General features: G+C 41.7%; 1 protein-coding gene across 6 annotated transcripts in view; it reads left to right on the forward strand.

Annotated features, from left to right (window-relative positions):
- Window positions 1–20005, forward strand: part of arfip2a (ADP-ribosylation factor interacting protein 2a) — a 52561-nt gene that overhangs the window by 3815 nt on the left and 28741 nt on the right. For 2 of the 6 annotated variants that reach the window (XM_060897712.1, XM_060897714.1), the window contains exons 2-4: window positions 5455–5557; window positions 9452–9475; window positions 14607–14715. In XM_060897712.1, the coding sequence (XP_060753695.1) occupies window positions 5455–5557; window positions 9452–9475; window positions 14607–14715 (236 nt within the window). Of the gene's footprint in view, window positions 1–5454; window positions 5558–9451; window positions 9476–14606; window positions 14716–14827; window positions 14891–20005 lie in introns of all 6 variants that reach the window. The other 4 variants (XM_060897713.1, XM_060897715.1, XM_060897710.1 and 1 more) reach the window with 3 other exon arrangements.

Consider the following 20005-nt stretch of genomic DNA (forward strand, 5'->3'; position numbering starts at 1 on the left):
ACCTTTCTCTTTCATATATTTCTTCTAGGGGCTGCAAAAGTAGGTATACAGTAATGAAAAACTAAACGTTCACACAAAATGTTAGTATTAAATGAAACCTAGCACCACTATTATAATACTGGAATAATCCTTACTGTATACCTACTTTTGCAGCCCCCTGTATATAATAAAAAGGAAGAAGAAACATATGAAAGAGAAAGGTGCACTGTATAAGAGAAAAACTGAAATAATCTCTGTAAAAATCATTTATAGTATTAAAAAAGAGCTATTCAAAAAACAAATCAGAGATTGAACTGGAAAAGGGGAAAAAACAATAACAGTGAAGGGGAGTGCTATAAAGATATGTAAGGAATGTGGGTAAAGTTGAGAAAATAAGGGGGGGGGAGTCAGGAGATACTTTTCTTGGGGCAAATTTGATCGGATACCATGGTTTAACACACAAGCCAAATACACGCGATGGGAGTGGTAATATGGCGGCCAGATGGCTTCACTTGTCTCTACAGCGGGAAATAGGCTCTGAGTTCTCCAGAGTTTATATAGAGCTCAGCTGTCATAGCCATTTTGTGTAGCAGAGGGATGTAAGACCTCATATCTGGTGTTCATTCTAACTCTGTTACCATGGTTACTTCATGTCCACACAGGCCACTGTTGTGTCGCGTCAATTATACAAACAAACAAACATAAAAAACAGTTCTCACATAAGACATTATTTTACAAAAAAGGAAATGAATAAATACCAAAAAAAATTCCCTTTATCCACTGAATAAAGTGTCTTGCATAAAAATTGACCCCCTTGAACCTTTCTGTTGCTATTATTGTTGGGCAGCATGGTGGTGTAGTGGTTTGCACTGTTGCCTCACAGCAAGAAGGTTCCAGGTTCGAACCTCGTGGCTGACGGGGGCCTTTCTGTGTGAAGTTTGCATGTTCTGTCCATGTCTGCATGGGTTTCCTCCGGGTGCTCCGGTTTCCCCCAAAGACACATACCCAGTCACTGGGGTTGTACAAGAAAGTGCATGCTTAGTGCTAGTCCCAGGCCTGGATAGATTGAGGAGGGTTGCGTCAGGAAGGGCATCTGGTGTAAAAAATATGCCAAATCAAATATGTGGAACAGATCTGCTGTGACGACCCCTAACGGGAGCAGCCGAAAGAAGGTTATTATTATTATTATTATTATTATTATTATTATTATTTTTAACTCATGATACTTTTCATAATGGTGAATTAATACATTCGCTAATCTTTAGCACATCAGGAAATAATGAAGTGTCTACATTAACAGCCAACTGAGTAATTTATGAATCTCTGTTACTTATTTAAATCATTGTGTTAGTTGGCACAGTGGTGCGGTGGTTAGCACTGTTTCCTCACAGCAAGAAGGTTCTGGGTTTGAACCTGCCAGTCAACTGGGGCCTTTCTTTCTGTGTGGCATTTACATGTTCTTCTCGTGCCTGTGTGGGCTTCCTCCAGGTTCTCTGGTTTCCTCCCACAGTCCAAAGACATGCAGGTTAGGTTAACTGGTGACTCTAAATTGACCGTAGGTGTGAATGTGAGTGTGAATGGTTGTCTGTGTCTATGTGTCAGCCCTGTGATGACCTGGTGACTTGTCCAGGGTGTACCCTGCCTTTCGCCCGTATTAAGATTATGACTTGGGTAATAGTAATAAAGGTCATCAAAGTCCATCCTGTGCCAGGACCTGATCTTCCCAGCTGGTATTCTGTCCCAGTACTAACCAGGAACTTGGGGCATTGGGTGGTGCCGATCTCTGTTTCCATAGCCCTCAGCCTCGCCTATTACATCGTTGGGGTTTTGGTGGGGGCTGGTCCTTGGGTAACCATGAGAGTTTGACTCCTTACTTGCATCTGTATTGCAGCGTGCCTTGCCAGATGGCAGTAGGTATCATTCTGATAATGGTCTTTAGTATGGCCCGAACTGCGACTAGAACTCATGATGTCCTGGTTGAGAAGCGGACACGCTAACCACTAGGCCAACTCGTGATAATAAAAATCATATTCATTCTGAAATATCTGAAATGATCCAGGTTAACTCAAATTATAGTCAAATCTGAGGCCCTTTATTTAGTCATTTTACTTACAAAGGCGGCCTCAGCTGGATCCAAGTACGGATTTTCCAGTCTCTGCGACCCTTTAAACATGATTCCAGTTCCTGTGAGTTCCCACCTTCAATACATCAACGAGACTCACTCTTGGTCTTCCCAGTCTCTTTTCTTCCCATGTGATGAGCTGACTAGCTGCCAGCTCCAGATGTCTAAAGCAGTGTCCACCCAGCTGCTACCTTGTCACTGATCCTTGTTAGCTCTCAATAATGCACTTCATTTCTGATGTGTTGCCTCCAGCTAACGTTAAGTACTCCATGCAGAATGTATGTGTAGCAACCATCGAGAGATCTTCCAAGCCCTGTTAGGGTCCAAGTCTTGCATCCGTACAGTAGAACAGACTCTACTGTGGCCAATAAGTAGCTCAACTTGACCTCCCTTGACATTCTTGACTTCAGTATCCTCTTCATGCTGTGTAGCGCTCTCCAGGCTAGAACTTTCCAAAGTTTAATGTCTGATTCAGTAGACTCCACCCAGGACCCTCCGTCCAGGTACTTGAAATCTGGCACCTCTTTGAGTGTACTACCTGATAGTGTTGTTATTGGGTCATGGTTCTCAATGTTGCCATGGCTGAATGGTTAGAGAATCAGCTTTGTGACCAGAAGGTTGCTGATTTGATTCCTTGGACCAGCAGGAATGGCTGAAGTGCCCTTGAGCAAGATACCTAACCCCCAACTGCTCCCCAGGCTGCTCTGGGTCTGTTGTACGTTACTCTGGATAAGACCGTCTGCTAAATACCTATAATGTAAGCCATCACCTCAGCCTTTTTGGCGTTCAGACCAAGTTCTACCTTGGTACATTTGGCCTCGACTTGGATTATCTCCTGGGCTTGCTGGATCTGGTTGCAGAGTAGACAGATATAATTAGCAAAGTCAAAGTCTGTTAGGGATACTGCAGGTGTTCTTTTGGATCTCTTTGGTGTTACGGTGAATCCAAGTTCAGTTTCTCTTCCTGCTTTTGCTTGCCTCAGTGCATAATCTAATACAAATATGAAGAGAAAGGGTGCTAGAGTGTCCCCTTGTAGCACCCCTGCGAGTTGCTGAATTCCTCTGTTTCCCCATCAGGTGTTAAGGCCTCTGCATGCTCTTGCGACAAGGCTTTTGCAGATAGCTTTTCGCAGACAGTTGTAATTTATCGTTGAGCGGGGAGTAATAGGCGTGCGCGATGTTATTCACCGCCACAACGCAAGGGGGCGCGAAATCGCTAGGAGTAGTTGATGGGTGTGGTTAGTGGAGTGTTTATCCTCCGGTTACTTATAATGACTAGAACTGGAGTCGTATGGATGTACGTACTTCCTCGATCAACTGCTCTTCGTGCTGCTCCATCTTCGCTCGTGTTTTTAAAAATGGCGGTCGTGAAAACAAACCAAACCGGGAAAGTAGGGAAGCGGAAGTGCGTGTACAGCGGATGTAGAGTGGACCAATCAGAGCCCTCTTGTCTGCGACGCTGTCTGCGAGGCTTCTGCGGTGGTCACAATTTTTGGGAGGTGCGCGCAGAGCGTCTGCAAAGGTGGGGGGGCTACGCAGACACTGTCTGCGACGCTATCTGCGAGGACTGGGTTGTCAGCATAAATTGGCCTTTAGTCCCTTTGCTCTGGTGTTGGTATACAGTATGTGATATCAATAGTAGACACGGAGTAGGTTTGGGGGAATGCCATATGCTTTCAGGATCTTCATCATTTCACTGCATTTATTTGTTTTCAAGTACCCTTAATCAGAAATTAAAACTCAACTCGGAATATGAGTAGCAATGAGAGATACACATTAGTAAAAAAAATCCACTTGTGATATAAAATATACAGTTTATATCACAGCTTTCTAAAATCATGCCTATCCACAAGTCAAAGCCTTTCTATGGTAGTTGCCATCTGCCATAGCTTTTACTGTGTGTTTGAATGGCTCAACCTCCTGCGAGATCATCATACCCATTGGATAATATCAACTAAACGGTATCTGGTTATTTAGCACAAAAGTCTTTTAGCACAACTCTATTTTCTTTAGCGCAACTCTGGATTATGGTCACAATAATCGGGAAAAAAAATAATCTTGATATAAGAAGGGGTTTATTATGATTGCTTAGGGACCGGAAGCCGGAATTTCTGCTGCTGTGCATGTTAAGGATCATTTGTTGATCCCTGAAACGTGGACTGAAAATCTGATTCTTTGGTGTCTTTGGATGTTTGTAGTTATGCCATCACAAACCTTGAATTGTGGGCACCTTCATAGCTAACTTCAGTCACTTCTGATCATATCACAAATTCAACTGACTGTCAATAATTAGCAAATTGTAAATAATAAATATGATTTAAGTTTAGCACTTTAATAAAGATAAAACAAACCTGGAAGTTGGCTGTAGCGGTGTACTGGGTCAGGAGATGTGCTGTGTTAAATAATTTGGAGGGAGGATTGGTGACTAACAAATGAGCTTCATCAAACATGGCGGTTTCAAGATGGCGGAGTGGGGAAATACAATCGCTCGTTTTCCATTGGAATCTTGGCAACTTTCATAAAAAATTAATCAGGCATCTTTAAACATGATCAGTAAGTATTCATAATAAAGATTAAGTGTTCTTGGGTCTTTGTGCTAAAGAACTTGGAGTTGTGCTAAAGCCTAGGTCACAACCGGACGTACGATTTTTTTGGCCGTGCGATTTTTGGCGTTTCCCAAATCGCTGCGTGTTTTTTGTTCGTGGAGAAAGACGCACGTTGGCCGTAAGTTTGTCTTGCAACCTGAAAAAAACGTAAGTGCCCGTAGAGTTTGTTTGACATGACAAAGAACCTCTGCGGCCGGTCTATGGCTCGAAAATCAGCACGTCACACGCGCACCCTCCGTGCGTTTCTTGTGTTTTTTTTGCACGTAGACCAGCCGTAGGAGCACGTACGGCCGGTTGTGACCTAGGCTTAAAAGACTTTAGAGCTTGTGCGAAGACTTTTGTGCTAAATAACCGTAAACCAACTAAACAGTTGCTAAAAAAAATTATCAACAGTCTCCATCTAGTCTGACCGAGCTTGAGCACTTTTGTCAATAAGAATGCACAGTAACACTAGAACCAGATGTAAAAAGCTGATGAAGTCATATCCTAGAAATCTTGCCACTGCCAAAAAGTGGTTCTACCATGCATTGAGACATGGGGGTTAAAATTTATGCAAGCAACAAACCTCTACTTATTTCTGTTACTGTAAAATATTTTCCATCTTTAAGTGTTAGATATATTGTTACCTTATCAACTTGAATAACTGTTTCAGTATGAGCTGCTCAGCTGATTAGATCCACCTTACTGTATGTTTAATCAGATCTGATCATTTGCATGCACTGATATGTACTGTATGTTCTCTGTGAAGGTCCACCATGACGGACAGCATCATGAGCAAAGCTGCAACGATGGAAATCCCCATCAATAGCAACGGAGACACGAGGACGTCTGAAGATGACAGTCTTGAACAGGTCAGGGAATAAAACTACGCTGACGCTAGAGCTGGGTGATATGATATGACAATATTGATACTGTGATAAAATGTTACAATTCATTTTTCTGAAATTTTGCCGAAAGTAAGTATTTCAACTCGCTAAATTTCTTCAGCTATTGCAGTTACAGTGTAGTAAAATACACCAATCAGCCATAATATTAAAATCACTGAAAGATGAAGTGAATAACATTTGATTATTCTCTCCACATTTACTGGATATGAGTAATTGCGTGCTCTGATTGGCTACTCTACTACTAGGATATCTGCTCATATACTGTGAGTAGAGAAAAACAAAATGGTGGAGCGCATCAAGTCAGATATATCACTCTGTTATCAAGTCTTTAAAAGAAACAGAAATGGTGAAAAGAATATTATCCCGGCACGGTGGTGTAGTGGGTAGCGCTGTCGCCTCACAGCAAGAAGGTCCTGGTTCAAGCCCAGCGGCTGACGAGGGCCTTTCTGTGTGGAGTTTGCATGTTCTCCCCGTGTCCGCGTGGGTTTCCTCCGGGTGCTCTGGTTTCCCCCACGGTCCAAAGGCATGCAGGTTAGGTTAACTGGTGACTCTAAATTGACCGTAGGTGTGAATGTGTCGACAACCCCGATTCCAAGAAAGTTGGGACAAAGGCCAAGTTTACATTAGACCGTATCTGTCTCGTTTTCTTCGCGGATGCACTGTCCGTTTACATTAAAACGCCTGGAAATGCCGGGAAACGGGAATCCGTCAGGGTCCACGTATTCAGTCCAGATCGTGTCTGGTCTGGTGCTGTGTAAACATTGAGAATACGCGGATACGCTGTGCTGAGCGTCGTCATTGGACAACGTCACTGTGACATCCACCTTCCTGATTCGCTGGCGTTGGTCATGTGACGCGACTGCTGAAAAACGGCGCGGACTTCCGCCTTGTTTCACCTTTCATTAAAGAGTATAAAAGTATGAAAATACTGCAAATACTGATGCAAATACTGCCCATTGTGTAGTTATGATTGTCTTTAGGCTTGCCATCCTTCCACTTGCAAGTGGTAAGTGACGCGCATGCCCGATATGCACTGAGAGCACACACACAGCGGCTCAGTCCCGAATCACTGCTCGTGCACTTCACTCGCGTGCTCTGTGAGCTGCGCAGGGCCGGAGTGCGCACCCTCCAGAGGGCACTCGCTGTTCAGGGCGGAGTGATTTGGAGCGCAGGATGCCTGCGGAGCCGAGCGTATCCGTGTATTGGCGTTGCTGTGTGCACGCGAATCGTGTATTGGCGTTGCTGTGTGCACACTAATCGTTTTAAAAACGTTAATCTGATGATCCGCTGATATGGTCTAATGTAAACCCCACCAAAGTACAAATTGTACTTCAAATATTAACACTTTGTGTAACAACAGCATTGTGGAGAGAATGTGCTTCTTTTCACTACACTGGACCTGGATTATTGAGCAGATTCTTGTTTTTTTGTTCCATTGATTTGCTGCTTATTCACCTTTTCATCATCTCTGTTATGTCTTGACGTGTTCTCTCTCTCCGTCTGTTCAACACTGATTTCTCATCAGAATTAGGGGGATTGGTGATCCTCTTCCCATCTTGACTTCTGAGAGCCGCTCCCACTCCAAGATGCTCTTTCTATACCCAGTCATGTTAATGACCTATTGCCAATTGACCTAATGAGTTGCAATTTGGTCCTCCAGCTGTTCCTTTTTTGTACCTTTAACTTTTCCAGCCTCTTATTGCCCCTGTCCCAACTTTTTTGAGATGTGTTGCTGTCATGAAATTTCAAATGAGCCAATGTTTGGCATGAAATTTCAAAATGTCTCACTTTCGACATTTGATATGTTGTCTATGTTCTATTGTGAATACAATATCAGTTTTTGAGATTTGTAAATTATTGCATTCCATTTTTATTTACAATTTGTACTTTGTCCCAACTTTTTTGGAATTGAGGTTGTATGTGTCCGCCCTGCGATGATCTGGAGACTTGTCCAGGGTGTACCCCGCCTCTTGCCCATAGTCAGCTGGGATAGGCTCCAGCTTCCCTGCGACCCTGTAGGACAGGATAAGCGGCTACAGATGAGGGATGGATGGAATATCATCCCACCCCCCACCCCAATATCGCCTGTTCCACGCTCCGGCCCAGTCGGTGGCGGTAATGCACTTTTTAAGTTGGTTTGCCAGCTGCCAAAAAACCCTAAAGAAGAAGAAAATGGTGGTGTTGAACCAACTGAGGACGAAATAAAAACTCAATTTGAAAACAAAACCCCCCAAAAAAAACCAAAAAAGCAACAATGTGGAATAAAAGTATTTGATGGTAAAAATGTATCTTTTTTTTATTTTTCAAGAATTATTATAGCATTTTTCACAAATTGCTCCTGTCATTTCACCAATTTGTTCACATTCTAAGCGGAAATGATTTTTTTTTTTTTTAAAGATTTTTTTTGGGCTTTTTTCACCTTTATTGGATAGGACAGTGTAGAGACAGGAAATGAGCGGGGGAGAGAGAGAAGGGGAGGGATCGGGAAATGACCTCGGGTCGGAATCGAACCGGTGTCCCCGGATTTATGGTATGGCACCTTATCCACCTGAGCCACGACGCCCCCAAGCGGAAATGATTTTGTCAGACATTTTGTATAAAGTTATTTTTATGTATCGAATTTGCTAAAAATAAAAATGCTCCTTTTTTCAAAATCCAGTGAATGTGGATAGAATAAAACAGTTATTCCACTCAATCTCGTCGTACATGGCTTATAGACAACTCGGTGCTACGTGCCTCATCGGCGATCAGCTCATGTACTACTCAATTTCGTGGAATAACGGTTAAATATCTCATTACAGTGGCACCTGTCAAGCGGTGGGATATATTAGACAGAAAGAGAATGGTCAGTTCTTGAAGTTGATGTTTTGGAAGCAGGAAAAATGGGCAAGTGTAAGGATCTGAGCAACTTTGACAAGGGCCAAATTGTGATGGCTAGATGACTGGGTATGAATATCTCCAAAATGGCATGTCTTGTGGGGTGTTCCTGGTATGCAGTGGTTGGTACCTACCAAAAGTGGTCCGAGGATCCGAAGGACAACCGGTGACAGGGTCATGGGCGTCAAAGGCTCATTGATTCGCATGGGGCACGAAGGCTAGCCCATATGGTCCAATCCCATAGAAGAGCTACTGTAGCACAAACTACTGAAAAAGTTAATGCTGACACCTTTCTGTATTAGCCTTTTTTTCTGGTTTTATTGCCCATTTTTCCTGCTTCCAACACATCAACTTCAAGAATTGACTGTTGTCTTGCTGCCTAATATATCCTACTGCTTGATAGATTGGCTGATTGGTGTATACATTACATTACAGGCGTTTTAGCAGACGCTCTTATCAAGACCAACGTACAACATACCCAGAGCAGCCTGGGGAGCAGTTGGGGGTTAGGTGCCTTGCCCAAGGGCACTTCAGCCATTCCTGCTGATCCAGGGAATCAAACCGGCAACTTTGTGGTCCCGAAGTTGCTTCTCTAACCATTAGACTTCCCCTATCCAGTAGATATTTCATTTTGTCCTCTTCTTCTTAAATCATTTCAACTTTGTCAGCAAACGTAAATGTCATGATGTTAAAACTGAAAATATTCACTAAAATGTCAAAGTATCGAGATATTTGTACCATATCACCCACCTAGTATGACCTTGAACTCTAATCACACACATCAGTATCAACAAGCTTTGTCTCCACACAAGTGTTCGATTGAGCCACAATACAAAGACATGACATTGAATAATTCTGTTTAAATCACAGTTTGTTTGGTCATTTGTGTAACACGTCAGATTGACGTTCCCTTTCATTCCTGACCACGCTGACATGCCGTGTTTTTGTCTTTATGTCTCGTTTTTTTTTTTTTTTGCACAGATTCACTGGAGCTTAGAGAGCAAGGTAGGGAGTCTCTCAGTGTCTGGAGTAAAGAAGAAAGTGGCAGTGTGTCCTTAGATTAGCGTCATATCTCCCTTCTGAGTGTTTACGACCTTAACACAGCTGTGGGCTTAAATATTTAAAACGCTTGTTGTGTTTGAACAGCTCTAGTTGTGTTTGTTTGAAATATAACTTCTGTGTGAGTTTTGTACATTAGCAGGCTTACCATTTAAATGCTGCGCTAATGATGAATGGGAATTGGGGATTTTTTTGTTTTAGAGCGTTCACCAAACCAGACTATTTAAGGTCATACAAAATGGATGCTTGTAGTAAGCCAATTTTGTTTTTTGCGTTTAAAGAACAACCAAAAAGTGTTTTGTTTGTGTTTTATTGATAGTGAAAGTGGATTTATGCTAATACAGCACTGAAAATACAAAGTTTGATCAGAACATCTTGTCTAAAATATTTTAATTTATTCTCTCCACATTCACTGGAGGGGCGGCACGGTGGTGTAATGGTTAGTGCTGTCGCCTCACAGCAAGAAGGTCCGGGTTCGAGCCCCGCGGCCGGTGAGAGCCTTTCTGTGCGGAGTTTGCATGTTCTCCACGTGTCCGCGTGGGTTTCCTCCAGGTGCTCCGGTTTCCCCCACAGTCTAAAGACATGCAGGTTAGGTTAACTGGTGACTCTAAATTGACCGTAGGTGTGAATGTGAGTGTGAATGGTTGTCTGTGTCTATGTGTCAGCCCTGTGATGACCTGGCGACTTGTCCAGGGTGTACCCCGCCTTTCGCCCGTAGTCAGCTGGGATAGGCTCCAGCTTGCCTGCGACCCTGTAGAACAGGATAAAGCGGCTACAGATAATGAGATGAGATGAGACATTCACTGGATATGAGCAATCGCGCACTCGGATTGGCTACTCTACTACTAGGATATCAGCTCATATACCGTGAGTAGAGAAAAACAAAATGGCGGCTTTATCAAGTATTTAAAAGAAACAGAAATGGCTAAAAGAATATAGGTCGTCCCCCCCCCCCCAAATATATAGCCTGTGTCAACACTCCAGCCCAGTTGGTGGCGGTAATGCACCTTTAAGTTGGTTTGCCAACCACCAAAAAAAAACTAAAGAAGAAGAAAATGGCAGAGCATGTTGCTGAACCAATGGAGGACAAAAGAAAAACTACTCGAAAACAAAACCCAAAACAAAAAAAGCAGTAAAATATAGAATAAAAGTATTTGATGGTAAGAACATATCTTTTTTTTTTTCAAGAATTATTATTTGAGCATTTTTCACAAATTGCTCCTGTCATTTCGCCGGTTTGTTTACATTCTAAGTGGAAATGATTTTGTCTGATGTTTTGTGTAAAGTTTTTTTTTATTTATCAAATTTGCATAAAAATAAAAATGCTCTGTTTCTCAAAATCCAGTGAATATGGAGAGAATAAAACGGTTCTTCCACTCAATCTCGTCGTACATGGCTTATAACCAACTCAGTGCTACGCGCCTCGTCAGTTATCAGCTCATGTACGACTCGATTTCGTGGAATAACTGTTAAATATAACTGTTCTCACACACACAAAAAAAAAAAATCTTATGTTTCGTGCTCATACTTTGTGCAGTCTGCATCATTGTGTTGAAATTCTGGAATTCCATCTCGGAGAAGTGAAGCTCTACTGAGTGGAGGAAAAAGCAGCAGGAATTACAAGATGGATGGTTTTCCTTTACCTATTTACAAATGTCCCTTTTACCAATTTGTCATAAGTGTACAATGGGAAAATTAGCAGGATGTTTTCTAAATGTCAAGGTGTTAGAATATTCAAACTGTACGTAAAGCTTAGTGAAAAAAATATTGTTTCAGAATGGTGTGTGAGCAACATCTTCAGAATCTCTCTATCATTTAATTATTTATTCTGAAGAATTTGTTTGAATTGCAGTTCATATTTTGTTTTCACATAATTCTATGACGTGTCTTTTCTGTTTCTCTCTGTTATTTTGTACCTGTACTGTTTTTTTTTTAAGTTCTTACCATAAAAAGCTGGTGTTAAATCTGAATTCTGTACAAAAATACATTGTGGAAATGTTATTTGTGTAACATTTACACCCTGATTTTTTTTTTTTTTTTTATTCTGTGCTGTATATTTACAAAGGACATGATTTGTTGGCATTAGTGTAAACTATACTAACAGCTTCGGTCAGCTAACAGCTCACAGAAGTGCGTGTGTGTGTGTGTGTGTGTGTGTGTGTATGAAGTACACCAGTGAATCTTACATTTGTTCTTGTTTAGTTCAGCACTGTAAGTGGTTGTGTGATTCACGTGTTATGTTCATAGGCTATTTCTAATTGAACAGCTTGTTTTATATTTTATTGTTGAAATATTTGTCACTTTGTGACTTCCTGCTCATTTTTTTTTTCGTGACTGATCTATGATATGGGTTAGGCCTTTGCGTAATGTAACGGGGATGAATAAGAAATGGTAGATTTTTGATGATTTGCCACTGAGATATGAAAATTGGATTAGTTAGTAGGCATGTAATGATCCACCCAATTCATGATTCGATTCAAATCATAATACTGGGTTCACAATTCAGTTTTCCACAATATCTTAGGGGGGAAAAAAGAGAGAGAGAATTTTATTACCAAAAAATTAAACATTTATAAATATAACTCTTCTTTATCAGCTTAAATATTTCTTTTGTTAAATTAAAACAAAAATAAAACTTTTTGTTTAATTTTCTTAACAAACAAATTATTTACCCACATTTGTAAAGGTTGGAGTAAAATATAATAATCTATTAACTAAAATATTCATTTTATTAAAAATGAAAAAGTTAATAACAAATAAGCCTTTTCTTTAAAAAAAAAACTCTTATGAACATTTGTACGACCTCTATCTGCTTCTCTTTTCTTTATCTTTCAGCAGTATGTAAAAAGAGAGCTCTGATTTCTTGTTAAATCTATTTGTACAGTCAATCACACAACAGCTCTTTCTCATTTTAGATGTTTGTGTGTTTCTTTTGCATTAGAGCTGTGTTACTTCTGCCTACCATGAAGTTATATGGTATTATATAGTATTGTACATTATTGTACCTGGTATTATACATTATTCTGCCCTGTGCTGTCTAAACAACACACTTACAGCTAGCTAGAAGAAGCTGAAATGACAGCCTGATAGTAAATACAAATATTTTTTTATTTCATCGATTTGAATTGTCTTAAATTTGTATCATGATTTATTGTCACATGATATATCTTTACATACCTACTAGATAGGTTAAAAAAATTGATATACACACTATAAGGCCAAAAGAATGTGGACGGCTGACCATTGCACCCATATGTGTTTTTTTTTCTTCAAACTGTTGCCACAAAGATAAAAGCACACAATTCTACAGAATGCTAAAGAATGTCATATGACCACCATGATGATGCCCCTGTGCACAAAGCAAGGAGAGATGGTTTGCCATGGATGGAATCAAAGAACTCAAGTGTCTTGCACTGAGCCCTGACCTCAACCCTACTGAACACCTTTGGGATGAACTAGAACTCTGAGTGCACCCTAGACCTCCTCACCAAACATCAGTATCCGAGCTCACTAATGCTCTTGGAACTGAATGATGAGCACAAATCCCCATAACCACACCTCAAAATCTAGTGGAAAGCCTTCCCAGAAGAGTGGAGGATATTATAAGAGCAAAGGGAGACTGAATCTGAATGGAATGTTCAATATGACTGTGATGGTCAGCTGTCCGCATGGCTAACTTTTATTTAGGTTAAAAAAAAATCATCTATGGATTTCTGACAAACCTTCAATGCAGTACCTACCTACCTACCCACCCACCCACCTACCCAATGCTCGCTTAAATGGAGGCCTGTAATATAACTAAATAACACATGCCTTTTTTAGGTGTTTATATCTAAATATGTGAACAAAAATTGCCTCCATGAGGCTGTAGCTCATACCAGCCACTGTTGTTGTGTGTGAGTTTGAAATCTGATCAATCCTGTTGGAGGAGTAGCAACTTTCGTGAAATTCCATGTGACCCCTCTGTAGCCTCATCCATGGCAGGTGGCGCCACCTGGTGAACAATTCTTGTTGGAATATGTCTTGAGAGTCTTCTGGGTGAGTTTCAGTGAAAACGTCCTAGCAGTTTACGAACAGTAGTGTTTGGTGTGACAAGTCACCCAAAATTTTCAAACGGCCATAAAATGTTAAATATGACAGCTGGCGCCACTGTCTTGACACTTTTTATCCATACCAACCTGGGGAACGTTCCCTGTGAGATTGATCAAAATCTGATCACTCCTGTAGGAGGAGTAGTGATTTTCGTGAAATTGCGCCTGACCTCTCTGTAGCCTCATCCATGGTATGTGGCACCATCTGGTGAACAACTCTTGTTGGAATATGTCTTTAGAGTCTTCTGGGTGAGTTTCAGTGAACACGTCCCAGAGTAGCATTTAATGTGACGAGTCATCCAAAAATTTCAGACGCCCATAAAATCGTAAGTATGACAGGTGGCACTACCATCTTGACAACTTTTATGCACACCCACCTGGGGAACATTCCCTATGAGTTTGATCAAAACCTGATCACTCCTGTAGGAGGAGTAGCAACTTTTGTGAAATTGCACGTGACCCCTCTGTAGCCTCATCCATGGTAGGTGGCGCCACCTGGTGAACAACTCTCATTGGAATATGTCTTAAGAGTCTTCTGAGTGAGTTTCAGTGAAAAATGTCCCAGAGTAGCATTAAATGTGACGAGTCACCCAAAAATTTCAGACACCCATAAAATCATAAGGATGACAGGTGGCACCACCGTCTTGACAACTTTTATGCACACCCACCTGGGGAACATTGTGTGAGAGTTTGATAGAAATCCGATCAATCCTGCAGGAGGAGTAGTGAATTATAATTATTATTATTATTTATTTATTTTTCTTTTGTAAATTATGGATGGACGGATGATAGATGAATGACACATGATCGCATGAGCTCATCTGGCCTGACCTGCAGCTGGATGAGCTAAAAAACAATAAATCAGTAATTGCAGGCTTTTGTCAAAACTGAAGCTCTTCTGCTGTATTCGAGTAGATGTGGTATCTGAACTGCATTCGAGTAGTAGGTGTTATCTGAACTGCACTGATGGTGTTTATGATGTTCAGGACCTGCAGCAGGTGATGGTGTCTGGGCCCAACCTGAACGAGACGAGTATCGTGTCGGGGGGATACGGAGGATCAGCCGAGGGCATCATCCCTACCGGCTCCATCAAAGGTGCGTAATGTTAATGCTATCTCAGCAGATGGCTTTTAGTCTCATTAAGTCATTTTATTTATTTATTTATTTATTTATTTATTTATTTATTATTTTGCTGAAATGCTTTTAGGCCCAGCTATACTTTTCAACGAGGAGTATTTTGAAAGAAGATGTGGGAACACCCCCAAGCCAGGTGTCTTTATGCACCTTGTATACAAACTTATTTTAATATCTTTCCTGTTCCAGCTCTTTCTTTCAATCTCTACCAACGACGTGCACATTTGAGACGGTTTCTTTTAAACTTACCTGCGAAAGTTATTGCTCCTTGTCTACAGGCTGAGGACACAAGAAAACCGGCTGCATGCTGTTGGTTTGTTTCTCACAACAGTAGGGTCCAAAAGTTTTGCACAATATTACAGTGATATCGGTCAAACTGAGCAGAGTGACTATCACTGTGGTAGAATTGAACATTTTTGGATGATTCATTTTAGCCTGTTCTTACTCTGACCTTGAAGTTGCATCGAATTAAAGCTCCATTAATGACTTTTAGTTCAGAATTCAGCAATCCTCCTCTTCTTACCAGAAAAATGAAATCGCAGCACATTACCCCAGTGAGATCCAAGCTACACTGGCCACCTATTACGTAAGTTCTACATTCGCTACAAAGTCCTGCTCATGATGTTTAAAGCTCGAGAGGATTAGGTCGAGCGTATCTTGCTGTTCTCTGGAAGCAGTATATCCCATCACAAACTCTTCAGTCAGTAGGGGGAGGCGTCCACAGGATCCTGTTGTAAGAAAAAAAAAAAACATCTTCCATCACCCCAAAACTCTGGAATAGTGTCTCAGAGAAGATAAGGAATACAACCTTAATAACTGTCTTCCAATCCAAATTATTTGACACGGTACGTTTGTTCATCTTGGGACATAATTTTTTTTTTTTTTTTTTAATGTCATGAGTAATAGTAATTTTCATAAATTTACAGTAAATTCATGAGTGAATTACACTGGTTCTGAAAAGTGCTTAATCATCAATGCATTGTTTTGAGCTTCTTCACTCTTCTATGGAAGGCATTTTAAGAAATTGACACCGAAAAAACAACCTCAAATACAGTGTCTTGCAAAAGTATTCATCTCCCTTGGTGTTTGTCCTGTTTTGTTGCATTACAAGCTGGAATTAAAATTGATTTTTGGAGGGTTAGCACCATTTGATTTACAACCCCAATTCCAAAAAAGTTGGGACAAAGTACAAATTGTAAATAAAAACGGAATGCAATGATGTGGAAGTTTCAAATTTCCATATTTTATTCAGAATAGAACATAGATGACATATCAAATGTTTAAACTGAGAAAATGTATCATTTAAAGAGAAAAATTAGGTGATTTTAAATTTCATGACAACAACACATCTCAAAAAAGTTGGGACAAGGCCATGTTTACCACTGTGAGACATCCCCTTTTCTCTTTACAACAGTCTGTAAACGTCTGGGGACTGAGGAGACAAGTTGCTCAAGTTTAGGGATAGGAATGTTAACCCATTCTTGTCTAATGTAGGATTCTAGTTGCTCAACTGTCTTAGGTCTTTTTTGTCGTATCTTCCGTTTTATGATGCGCCAAATGTTTTCTATGGGTGAAAACTGGCCAGCCTGCAGTCCAGATCTCAGTACCCGGACCCTTCTTCTACTCAGCCATGATGCTGTAATTGATGCAGTATGTGGTTTGGCATTGTCATGTTGGAAAATGCAAGGTCTTCCCTGAAAGAGACGTCCTCTGGATGGGAGGATATGTTGCTCTAGAACCTGGATATACCTTTCAGCATTGATGGTGTCTTTCCAGATGTGTAAGCTGCCCATGGCACACGCACTAATGCAACCCCATACCATCAGAGATGCAGGCTTCTGAACTGAGCGCTGATAACAACTTGGGTCGTCCTTCTCCTCTTTAGTCCGAATGATACGGCGTCCCTGATTTCCATAAAGAACTTCAAATTTTGATTCGTCTGACCACAGAACAGTTTTCCACTTTGCCACAGTCCATTTTAAATGAGCCTTGGCCCAGAGAAGACGTCTGCGCTTCTGGATCATGTTTAGATACGGCTTCTTCTTTGAACTATAGAGTTTTAGCTGGCAACGGCGGATGGCACGGTGAATTGTGTTCACGGATAATGTTCTCTGGAAATATTCCTGAGCCCATTTTGTGATTTCCAATACAGAAGCATGCCTATATGTGATGTAGTGCCGTCTAAGGGCCCGAAGATCACGGGCACCCAGTATGGTTTTCCGGCCTTGACCCTTACACACAGAGATTCTTCCAGATTCTCTGAATCTTTTGATGATATTATGCACTGTAGATGATGATATGTTCAAACTCTTTGCAATTTTACACTGTCGAACTCCTTTCTGATATTGCTCCACTATTTGTCGGCGCAGAATTAGGGGGATTGGTGATCCTCTTCCCATCTATACTTCTGAGAGCCGCTGCCACTCCAAGATGCTCTTTTTATACCCAGTCATGTTAATGACCTATTGCCAATTGACCTAATGAATTGCAATTTGGTCCTCCAGCTGTTTGGACCTCAAATGAGACTAAAATTGATATTTTTGGCCATCATGGGAAATGCCATGTGTGGCACAAACCCAACACCCTGAGAACACCATTCCTACAGTGAAGCATGGTGGTGGCAGCATCATGCTGTGGCGATATTATTCATCTGCAGGGACAGGAAAGCTGGTCAGGACTGAAGTAAAGATGGATGGCACTAAATACAGGGCAATTTTGGAGGAAAACCTGTTTGAGTTGGCCAGAGGTTTGAAACTGGGATGAAGGTTCACATTCCAGCAGGACAATGTCCCTAAACATACTGCTAAAGCTACACTGGAGTGGTTTAAAGGGAAACATTTAAATGGCTTGGAATGGCCGAGTCAAAACCCAGACCTCAATCCAATTGAGAATCTGTGGCATAACTTGAAGATTGCTGTTCACCAACACAACCCATCTAACTTGAATCGAGTTGGAGCAGTTTTGCCTTGAGGAACGGGCAAAAATCCCAGTGGCTAGATGTGCCAAGCTAATAGAGACATACCCCAAGAGACTTGCAGCTGGAATTGCAGCAAAAGGTGGCTCAACAAAGTGTTGATTTTGGGGGATGAATACCTATGCATGATCCAGATTTTTTATTTATTTTTTAAATCTTAATTATTGTTTGGGGCGGCACGGTGGTGTAGTGTTTAGCGCCGTCGCCTCACAGCAAGAAGGTCTGGGTTCGAGCCCCGTGGCCGGCGAGTGCCTTTCTGTGTGGAGTTTGCATGTTCTCCCTGTGTCTGCGTGGGTTTCCTCCGGGTACTCCGGTTTCCCCCACAGTCCAAAGACATGCAGGTTAGGCCAAGTTTACATTAGACCGTATCTGTCTCGTTTTCTTCGCGGATGCACTGTCCGTTTACATTAAACCGCCTGGAAACGCCGGGAAACGGGAATCCGCCAGGGTCCACGTATTCAATCCAGATCGTGTCAGCTCCGGTGCTGTGTAAACATTGAGATACGCGGATACGCTGTGCTGAGCTCTAGCTGGCGTCGTCATTGGACAACGTCACTGTGACATCCACCTTCCTGATTCGCTGGCGTTGGTCATGTGACGCGACTGCTGAAAAACGGCGCGGACTTCCGCCTTGTATCACCTTTCATTAAAGAGTATAAAAGTATGAAAATACTGCAAATACTGATGCAAATACTGCCCATTGTGTAGTTATGATTGTCTTTAGGCTTGCCATCCTTCCACTTGCAAGTGGTAAGTGATGTGCGCTGGGATCACACACACAGCGGCTCAGTCCCGAATCGTGGCTCGTGCACTTCACTCGCGTGCTCTGTGAGCTGCGCAGGGCCGGAGTGCGCACCCTCCAGAGGGCACTCGCTGTTCAGGGCGGAGTGATTTGGAGCGCAGGATGCCTGCGGAGCTGAGCGTCTCCGTGTATTGGTGTTGCTGTGTGCACGCAAATCGTGTATTGGTGTTGCTGTGTGCACACTAATCGTTTTAAAAACGTTAATCTGATGATCCGCTGATACGGTCTAATGTAAACATGGGCTTAGGTTAACTGGTGACTCTAAATTGACCGTAGGTGTGAATGTGAGTATGAATGGTTGTCTGTGTCTATGTGTCAGCCCTGTGATGACCTGGCGACTTGTCCAGGGTGTACCCCGCCTTTCACCCGTAGTCAGCTGGGATAGGCTCCAGCTTGCCTGCGACCCTGTAGAACAGGATAAAGCGGCTAGAGATAATGAGATGAGATGAAGTTGTAGGCATGTTGGATAAATCAAATGTTGCTAACACCCCAAAAATCCATTTTAATTCCAGCTTGTAATGCGACAAAACAGGTCAGACACTAAAGGGGATGAATACTTGTGCAAGACACTGTACATTCAAGAAAATGCTTTTTATGTACGTTGTGGAGATAATGATAATACAATTTGTATTTAAAAATGCTCAAAAAAGTGTTTGATACTACCTTATGAACAAATTTTATTTGAACATCAGCTCCAAAAAATTAGGCTGAAAACTTTACTGGTGCTTTTGATAAATAATATGAGTGACCTGAAAAGGGGGGAAGGGGGGGAACCCCACCACATCTCTAAAAAGTGAAGCAACTGCAGGTCTAGCACCCTCGCTGGCTGGCTGCAGTATAATTCATAGCCCCGCCCATCCCTATGTGTTTCAATGACAAAATAGCCAGTATTCCATGTCTGAACTGCCTTTCCATGTAATGTCGAATTCGAACAAATATTTTTCCCTATGCTAATATCTGCACATTTATATTTTACCCCAGAAATGCCTCTTTATTAAAACATTATTCTACTATATCATAAGAAGGTGCGGATACAGGTAGGAATGACGTGATTGACAGCCTTGAAGACACATTGGACCTTAGTACTGGGGGAAGGGGGGGACAGGGTTTAATTTATTTTTCTGAATTTCACGTGACGTCACATCCGCCTCATTAGTTATTCAAAACTTTAGCTGGTGGTCTACCAAAGCTCAGTTGACAAAGCATCTGTACAGAGAAGGTGCATTGCTCGCATGAAAAATGCCTCACGCTTGCGTTGATTTAGGTTGTTCGAATCGATCAAACCGTAAAACTGGTAAAAGTTTCTTCAGGGTTCCCTGCGAACTAATAAAAAAGGGTGAACAAACACAGGATTTCACAAAAAGACGTCGAGAAAGGTGGCTTTCGAACCTCTCACTGAAATCGAAGGGAGCCGAGTTGAAGCATGCTCGAGTTTGCAGTGATCACTTGGTGAAGGGTTTGTCTTTCCCTCTCAG

The sequence above is a fragment of the Neoarius graeffei genome, chromosome 17 (assembly GCF_027579695.1).
Source record: "Neoarius graeffei isolate fNeoGra1 chromosome 17, fNeoGra1.pri, whole genome shotgun sequence".
In the NCBI taxonomy this organism is placed as follows: domain Eukaryota; kingdom Metazoa; phylum Chordata; class Actinopteri; order Siluriformes; family Ariidae; genus Neoarius; species Neoarius graeffei.